We start from the raw sequence: 9,091 nt of genomic DNA, 5'->3' as shown, positions 1-9,091 counted from the left end.
GAGGGGATCTGGCCTCACGTGCCCTGCCCCCCTCAGGGAGAGCGCGGCCCTCCCCTTCTAGGGCGCATGCGCGGCGAGGGATCGATCCTGGGAGGAGGGGCGCCTTCTCTTTTCGCCTCCTTCTGCCCTGCGGAACTCCCTGCCGCGGTGGGAGGGGAGGGGAGAATCTAAGCGGCCCGCTCCACCTTTAGAGGTATGACGCGGCGGGGGGGGGGAGAGGGAGGAAGTGCCGGTCTAGCGGAAGCCGCCCCGCCCCCTTCATGCCTCCAAGCGTGCGGGGGGCGGGGGGCACTCGCGGGGCTCCAGTTGGGGTCTCTCCTCCCCCCCAGCCCGCGAGAGCGAGGGGCTGCTTCTTGCAGGGGGGGTTGAGAGGGAAGGGGGAGGCGGGGGGGGGTTGGGGGGAAGGAGATCTGACGCCGGTTCTTGCTTCTCTGTGGGTCTTCCCGGGAGGGGGGGGGGTCCAAGAGCCCCTTCGAGGCCCACAAGACTGTCAGGGGAGCCCCCATATTCCAAGAGGCAACGGATTGCGGGGCGGGGGGCGACGTCCAAGAGGTCAGTCCTCGGCCAATCCCCCCCCCCCCGCCTCACACTCATAAGAACTAGCCTGCTGGATCAGACCAGAGTCCATCTAGTCCAGCTCTCTGCTACTCGCAGTGGCCCACCAGGTGCCTTTGGGAGCTCACGTGCAGGACCCCCCCCCCCCCCCGCCTCACACTCATAAGAAGGAGTCTGCTGGATCAGACCAGAGTCCATCTAGTCCAGCTCTCTGCTACTCGCAGTGGCCCACCAGGTGCCATTGGGAGCTCACCTGCAGGAGGTGAAAGCAAGGGCCTTCTGCGGCTGCTTCTCCTGAGCACCTGGTCTGCTCAGGCATTTGCAATCTCAGATCAAGGAGGATCAAGATGGGTAGCCATAGATCGACTTCTCCTCCATAAATCTGTCCAAGCCCCTTTTAAAGCTATCCAGGTGAGTGGCCATCACCACCTCCTGTGGCAGCATATTCCACTTGAGGGGCTGAAAATGGGGAAATAAGAAAGCTGAACATTCAGAGATGAAGATCGATTAGCCGAGAAAAGTTTTCCAAATGACAGCCAGCCCCCCACCACCACCCTTAGGCTTTTCTAGGCGCCCCTGTTCATGCCTGTCCACTTAAGAAATGTGGTTGCTGTCCCACCAGTGGGCCCTTCCAATCCCCTGCTCCCCCCTTCACTCTGGTATAACGTAGTTTAGTTAGTTTAGTTTATTCAATTTATATTCTGCCCTCCCCCGAAGGGCTCAGGGCGGCGCACAACAATAGTATAAGTAACAATATCAGTATCAGATTATCAATGAAATGTATTATTTTAATTGGCAACAGAAATTAAATGGCATCCTTATTGGCACCATAGATTTCCACAAGAACTCCAGCTGATTATTCCTGAGCCGTTATGGTTATTTTTTTTAAATGTGGTCTATAGATGGTTTCATTGCTACGTATATTATTATAGTGATGTGTCATTTCCTGGCCTAGGCTGGGAAAGGGTGGAAAAGCAAGTCTTATTTAAGTGAAATAAATATATATATGTTGCTGCTTGAATATTGTTAGCTGCTCTCAGCTTGGCCGGGAAAGGGCAAGATAGTAAGTAAAATAAAAATAAATTAAATTGAAAGGAGAAAATATTAAGGAGATTTATTAACCTATGCTGATTTTTGGTTTCTCTAGACCATAAGGTATTGCTTACCTGATTAAATGGTAAGATCAGAATAGTTCAGGGTAATAAACGTTTGAAATCACCTTCTTTGACATAACAGGCTGACTGTTCAGACATAAGGGAAGGATTTTCAATAGGTTTAGCAAGATGTTAATAGATACATTTACTGGTACTAATGCTTGATTACTGAATAGATAATTTTAAAATGATCAAAATATTTTCTTCATTTATTATAATGGAAAACAGATAATTCTGCAGAGTGCTGCAGAACTCCTATGAAATATGTTATTGTTTGGAATATATTAAATCCTTTTGAAGACTTTGTTAAGTATTTCACTATGATAAATTTCCTAGCATGCAGATTTAAAGAATCCACTGATCACGGTTGTGCAAACAACTTAGATATGTTTACGACAGGCAAAAAAGTTCCACACACAGTGAAATACTTAATAAGTATATAAACATCTCATTGCAGTTGGATATGGTCTTTTCCTGCTTTGAAGCAGTTTAGTGAGAAACTTAAGTCAACTTTTAATCTTTAATCAGGGGAATTAACGATGTGATGCATAAAGATCACAAGGAATGTGTTATCAATGTCTGCATGCTAATGCTGGACGCCTCCTAGCCAAGATGGTAAAATGATAATTGAAATATACTGGGTGTTGCCCTGTATATCAAAGAGAACAGTTCATGGTAGGTTCCAATTTGTATTTTTAGTTGTTTTTAACCTCTCTAGCAAGCCTGAGCTCATTCCGAGATTTAGCTTTTCTGACGTTCTCCCTACACATCCTGGCTGTTTGTTTGAATTCCTCTTTGGTGATTTCCCCCCTTTTCCATTTCTTGTACAGGTCCCTTTTAAATCTCAGCTCAGTTGAAAGTTCTTCAGACAGCCATCCTGTCTTCCATAGACACTCCCATTTTTCTTCCTCATTGGAACTGTTTCAAACTGTGCCTTCAAGATTTCACTTTTAAGACCCTCCCATCCATCATGCATTCCCTGCTCTTAGTATTCTTAACCATGGGATCACACCCAGTAGATTCTAATCTTACTGAAGTCTGCTTTCTTGAAAGTCTAGGATGCATGTCTGACTACGCTTAGCATTCCCTTTCTACTGTATAACAAACTCCAGGAGAACGTGATCACTCCCACCTAAGGATCCTATCACTTCCACCCCATTAACCAGGTCATCATTACTGGTTAGACGCAGATCTAAAATAGCCATTCCCCTTGTTGCTTTTTCCACCTTCTGGACCATGAAATGGTCTGCAAGGCAAGTGAGGAATTGGTTGTACCTGATTGTCATGGAAAAGTTTGACTCCCAACAAATATCTGGATAATTGAAATATCCCATTACTACTACTTCTCTCCTTTGTGAATGCTTTGTCATCTGTTCCTAGAAAGCATCATCCAACTCTTCTGTCTGGCTTGGGGGGTCTCTAATAGACCCCCACAATGAGATACAAGAGAGAAAAATGGGGTACAAATCCAAAGTCGACTTCTTCTTGTTTTGTCCAAATGCCATCTCTGTCAGAAGGCTAGGAATGACAGATGTTTACTGTTCACAGTCTCCCCTCATTCACCAGATCAGGTTAGTTGCAGGACAGTTGTTTAGTTTCACATCTCAGGGCAACGCCTTTCATCCATTCCCAAGCTCTTTAGCCTCCTGCGTCCCCTGCTGAGTCCTTGTGGTCAGATGCCCTTGTGCTGGGAATCCCAACCTGGCAGTTAACGATGACCTTCTACTTCCACAGGCTATTGTCTAACCAGAAGACAGACCTCTCATCCAGCCGCTATGCAGAGTGAGGATCCCAAAGAGGACAAGAGCCCCGAGAAGAGCGAGGCCATGGGCAAGGCCTCCGAAGCAGAGCCCGAGCAGCTTGCTGACTTCAGCACAGAAATTATGAGCGTCACGGAGATGGAGCAGTCCCCGGAGAACTCTCCTGGCACCCCTCCCCAGGAAGAGGAGCCCCAGGACAGCGAAATGGCAGAAGAAGAGGCCACAGCGACTGCTAGTCCTGTTGAGCCTTCATTCCCTCCTGAGTTTGAGAAGTTCTGGAAAGTCGTTGAGACAAACCCGCAGGATTTCACAGGCTGGGTCTATCTCCTGCAGTATGTAGAGCAAGAGGTGGGTCCGGATCGACTCCTTTGGTATATTAATCTCGATCTTGTGATTCTGTCCCTTTTTTTCCCCACAGGGACTGCCAATTTTGTTAACACACCTCCGTCCTTTTAAAATACAGACTGCTGCATTTTGATTACCATTAAAATTTCTGCTCATCACCTCCCTTGAACTGCTTGCTCAGATAACAATTTTGAAGGTGCTTTAGTTCAGTTTTGGGGGGCGGGGATCAGGAGAGGAAGAAACTTTGTTATTGGAAGCCAAGACAGGGAAAGTCTCTCATCTCTGGGTGTGCTTGCTGATCTAAATTGACACGTCAAAAGTGCAATAAGTAGGCCGCTCTCTGCATATTATAAATCCTAGGTGGCTGCTAGTTTGACACAGGTCTTCCAGAAACAGTAGCTGCCACTGAGGACGGACGTGTCCTGCCTCTTCCTGTCCTTCTCCCATGCCAATCCTTTTTCAGGAAGTCTGCACTGTGTGAAGGGGGAGGGTGGAGGGAGATAGCAGCAATGTGGGCCAGATTTTATTTTGGGGTTGCCAGGGCTGTGAGTGCTGCAACTTGAGAGGCCGCTGGTTGAACTGTGGTCTGCACAACGTTAAAAGAATGCTGTTGCAGCATTCCCCTGACAACTCAGGCGCACCAGAGTAGGCTAGGATGAGTCCACGGACACAGAGGAGCGAGCTTTCTCCGTTGCGAACTTCCTTTCTGCTCATGCTTGGTGTGTTTCACCAGCCGCCCAGGTCATCGCAGACAGTTGGGAGCAGGCATCAAACACCCTGAAGTAGATTTTAAGAGGCATGGTCAATGCGAACGTGGAGTTATGGCAGCATATCTTCGTCTGCTGATTAATCCCACCCAGAGGAGAGCCTTGGCTACTGCAAGATGTAATGTGCTGCCATCAGCTCTGCTGGAGGGAAGATTTAAGAATATGGAACGTTCTAAAAGAGTTTGTTCATGTGATAGGACTACGGTTGAAACACTTGACCATTCCTTGTTTCTATGCCCTAAATACAATAAGATACGCATGAAATACATGAATTCCATTTTCTTGCAATGTTCTCAGTGGTATGAGTGTTACCACTCTCCTGAACAGCTCTGATGTGCTCTTTTGTGAAACTGTTGCAAATTTTATACTGGAAATTAGTAGTTTTAACTGCATTTCTTAACCTTGTTTTGTTTTAAAATTTTGTCCTGTTTTATATGCCAATAAAGGCTTGTGTTGTATTAAGAGGCATGGTCACAGTGGGATTCTGACATTTGTGTTCAGTCCCTTGGTATATTGTGGAGTCTACTTAGAAAAAAATTATACTTACTGTCCTTGTTGGAAGGTGATTAATATCTCTCCACTGTTTTAAAGATGTTATTTATTTCATTCTTTTGTCATCATTAGCACAAATGGTACTTGTAGAAAACCTGGATGTTGTGTGCTCCTGGATTTAAATGTTTTTTTAAAAGTTCTTTTTCCCCTAGAGGTTGAACCCAGGTATTGTCATGTTCAAGGTATTAGACTGGGATCTGGGAGGCCCAAGGTTAAATCCCCACTCTGCTGTGGAAATTCATTGCATGACTTTGGACCAGCTTTTCTTTTTGAGCCTGATCTGCCCGGTGGTGGCTGTGAGGATGAAATTCTAATCTGGAGAACTGGGTTTGATTCCCCACTCCTCCACCTGAGTGGCAGAGGCTTATCTGGTGAACCAGCCGTGTTTTTGTGTTTTCGCACTCCTGCAAATTCTAGAAGCTGCTTTGGGTCCCCATTGGGAGAAAAGCAGAGTATAAATGTCTAAAAAATAAATAAATATTGGGGGGAGGCATACTTTCCATGACTTCAGCTGTATATTTTCAGTCGATGGCTGCCTGTGAACTCTTCAGATTTTGTCTGAAGATGAAGGTCTCACTCTCATTGCCAGAGAAACATGTTCTGGTGAGGCCGGCTTGCTCTGGGACTTGTTTAGGACCTGCAGGCTTGTAGCTTCACCTTGGTCTTTTTCCTGGAGAACCAGCGTGGTGGTGTAGTGGTTATGAGTGGTGGACTCTGATCTGGAGATCTGGCTTTGCTTCCTCGCTCCTCACTTGAGTGGCAGACTCTTAGCTGATGAACTAGGCTTGTTTGCCCACTCCTCTGCATGAAGCCTGCTGGGTGACTTTGGGCTGATCACTGTCTCAGCCCCACCAACCCACAAAGCGTCTCTTATTGGGAAAGGAGTTTGTAAGCAGCAGTGGCATAGGAGGTTAAGAGCAGGTGCATTCTAATCTGGAGGAACCAGGTTTGATTCCCTGCTCTGCCGCCTGAGCTGTGGAGGCTGATCTGGGGAATTCAGACTAGCCTGTGCACTCCCACACACGCCAGCTGGGTGACCTTGGGCTAGTCACAGCTTCTCGGAGCTCTCTCAGCCCCACCCACCTCACAGGGTGTTTGTTGTGAGGGGGGAAGGGCAAGGAGATTGTAAACCCCTTTGAGTCTCCTGCAGGAGAGAAAGGGGGATATAAATCCAAACTCTTCTTCTCTTCTTCTTCCTTACAGGAGAGAAAGGGGGAGGGGTATATATCCAAATTCTTCTTCTGTTGAACTGCATGCAGGTTGTTTCAGCATTAACTCTTTCCCTGATGGGCGGTGCCATCAACTTGCTCCGTTGCCTCTTTATCCAAATCATTCTTGGCTAGATAGGGCTCTAAAAGGCATTAGCAGGGGGTTGGTGATGAGTTTTCACCAGTCTTTGGCAAACTTCATTTTTTCTCTTTTATGTGTTCTTCTGGTATTTGGCTTTAAGTGACGACCCCGTTATTTTTAATGTTCTTGGAGTTTTGTGAAGGTCATTTAGAATTTAAGACTGCAAGTCTGCTGTTGACCCAAATTTGGGTAGAAAAGATGACGGTAAATGTGCTGAATCGACCATAGCGCAGAAGAGATTAAACATCCTGGTGGCTGGATGTTTTCCAACTCCTGAAGATAGCTGTGTTTAACTTCACTACAAAAGCAGCAGTGAACATTGTTTATGTGAGCAACTTCAGAAGTTTTAAAGCAGAGTTGCCTTGTGTCTGCAGGTAGCTTCTGGCCTGGGTTTATTCAGGTTAGCAGGGGAGGCAGGGGGGCAGTTTGGCTCCAGGCAGCTACAAGTTATGTCCAAAATTCAGAATACTACTGGTTGTGTCAATACTATGATTATTTCAGAGGGTAGCTGTATTGGTCTGCTGTAAAACAGCTTGACTGGAATCCAGGTGCACCTTAGAGATCCTCAAGATTTTGCAGCATCTGCTTTCAAGAATCAAAGCTCCATCAGATACAAATAGGAATGGAAATCCCTGATTCTTTATATCCCAGTTTTTCTGCCTTAGGAGCAGCAGTGGCGTAGGCGGTTAAGAGCTCGTGTATCTAATCTGGAGGAACCGGGTTTGATTCCCCGCTCTGCCGCCTGAGCTGTGGAGGCTTATCTGGGGAATTCAGATTAGCCTGTGCACTCCCACACACGCCAGCTGGGTGACCTTGGGCTAGTCACAGTTCTTCGGAGCTCTCTCAGCCCCACTTACCTCACAGGGTGTTTGTTGTGAGGGGGGAAGGGCAAGGAGATTGTAAGCCCCTTTGAGTCTCCTACAGGAGAGAAAGGGGGGATATAAATCCAAACTCTTCTTCTTCTTCTTAAAAAAATCCAAAGCTTTGCTGTTAGAATGTGGGGCAAAAAAGAAGTAGGCTGTGCGTGTGTTGCCCAGCCCTCATCCAGTGCAGTATGAGAGGTTCATTGCTCTTCTCTTTGAGTAGGGTTTGTTGTGGATTACTGGTCCAGACAAGAATTTTGGAGGGGAGCATCATAAACTGGGCCTTGGACGGAGAGCTGTAATCATCAGTGAGATCCCTCCCTTGCAGTGGAAGTCCTCTAGTCCGGGGCATCAAAATCATTTGCTACAAGGACTGGATATGTTATAAATGTGACTTAGTCGGGCCAGGCCTGAGGCAGGGGAGGGGGCTGCCTTGGCTGGTCCCAAACTGGCATTGGAGGGGCCTTGGATTGGCAAATTTGCAGGGGGGGGGTGGCTTCTTTGTGTGGGCTTATCAGGCCTGCAACCCAGCTGAGGCAACCCCCTGCCCTCAGGGGTGTTGCCTCAGCTGGTTCGTGGGCTTGATAAGCCTCCTCAAATGGCCGGGTGCAGTCTCCGGACCTCATGTTTGACATCCCTGCTGTAGACAGTTTCCAAGGTAGGGCAAAGCAGACGTCGGCTGTTCTTTCGAGAGCTCTTTGTGCCGTCTAAACGTGCTGAAATCAGGTTGTCTTTTTCTCGTAGAACCACTTGCTGGCTGCCAGGAAAGCTTTTGACAGTTTTTTCACACACTACCCGTATTGCTACGGTTATTGGAAAAAATATGCGGACCTTGAGAAGCGGCACGGCAACATAAAGCAGTCGGATGAGGTACGTACCTGCCGCTGTTGTTCTTGGGTCCCGCGAGCCAAATGTTGACCAGCCCACTCCTGGTACTCCCTGCCACTTTTGGCCAGCCGCACAGGGCTCTCTGTTTGCGCTTGGAGCTAATATCTTCTCTCTTTGTTGGCAGGTGCGTTAACCCTCTACCACAGTTTGTCAAGCTTTGCAGTGCAAGCGTCTGCATTACACTGCAGCTTAACAAGTAGGGCAGGGCGCTTTTCTGTCACGTTATACATTTTATTATTTCTCAAATTCAAACACTGTGGTTGGTTTGCTGGTCACAATCGCTACGTCTTATTGCATTTTTGGTCAGACGCTGTCATTGGTGCTCTAAAGGGTCTGTGCCCTGTGGTCTGTACCCCAAAGCCTGCCCACACAGCCTGGTCAGACGCAGGGACCCAGCTGCGCCTTGAAGATCAAGACTCCGCACGTGGAGATCAGAACATTGCCATGTTCTAGCCAACCTCCACCCAACTGGTAATGGTAGATTATTTCAACAAAATTCCAGTACATTAGTATTTCTTAAGGTTCACCGGATAACACAGTGTTGCCGCTCTCTTAGGACCCGAGTGACTACCCGGAGGACAGCTTGTTGGTCTTCTCTTTGTAGGTGTACCGGAGGGGGCTCCAGGCTATACCTCTTAGCGTTGATCTCTGGATCCATTACATCAACTTCCTCAAGGAGACTCTGGATACCAGTGACCCTGAAACTGTTGGGACCATTCGAGGGTAAGTAACTGGTGGCTCCCAGATGCTCAGTTGGATTTAGTTCTGTTGAGGGCTCGATTTGAGTCCAGTAGCACTTTATCGAACAGCAAGACTTCTGGGGGGTATGTCAATGCTCCTTTCATCAGGGAATGGAA

The 9,091-nt window shown here is 47.4% G+C and overlaps 1 protein-coding gene across 1 annotated transcript in view; it reads left to right on the top strand.

Annotated features, from left to right (window-relative positions):
- The first annotated feature begins 73 nt into the window (after positions 1-73).
- Positions 74-9,091, top strand: part of PRPF39 (pre-mRNA processing factor 39) — a 27,959-nt gene continuing 18,941 nt past the window's right edge. Inside the window, exons 1-4 of the mRNA XM_048486488.1 lie at positions 74-193; positions 3,444-3,817; positions 8,091-8,216; positions 8,839-8,957. Of these exons, the coding sequence (XP_048342445.1) occupies positions 3,485-3,817; positions 8,091-8,216; positions 8,839-8,957 (578 nt within the window). The 5' untranslated portion in view covers positions 74-193; positions 3,444-3,484. The remainder of the gene's footprint in view (positions 194-3,443; positions 3,818-8,090; positions 8,217-8,838; positions 8,958-9,091) is intronic.

Source organism: Sphaerodactylus townsendi, linkage group LG02 (assembly GCF_021028975.2).
Source record: "Sphaerodactylus townsendi isolate TG3544 linkage group LG02, MPM_Stown_v2.3, whole genome shotgun sequence".
Classification (NCBI taxonomy): Eukaryota; Metazoa; Chordata; class Lepidosauria; order Squamata; family Sphaerodactylidae; genus Sphaerodactylus; species Sphaerodactylus townsendi.
The sequence above is the reverse complement of the archived record's forward strand: the minus strand, read 5'-3'. Positions and strand labels throughout refer to the sequence as shown.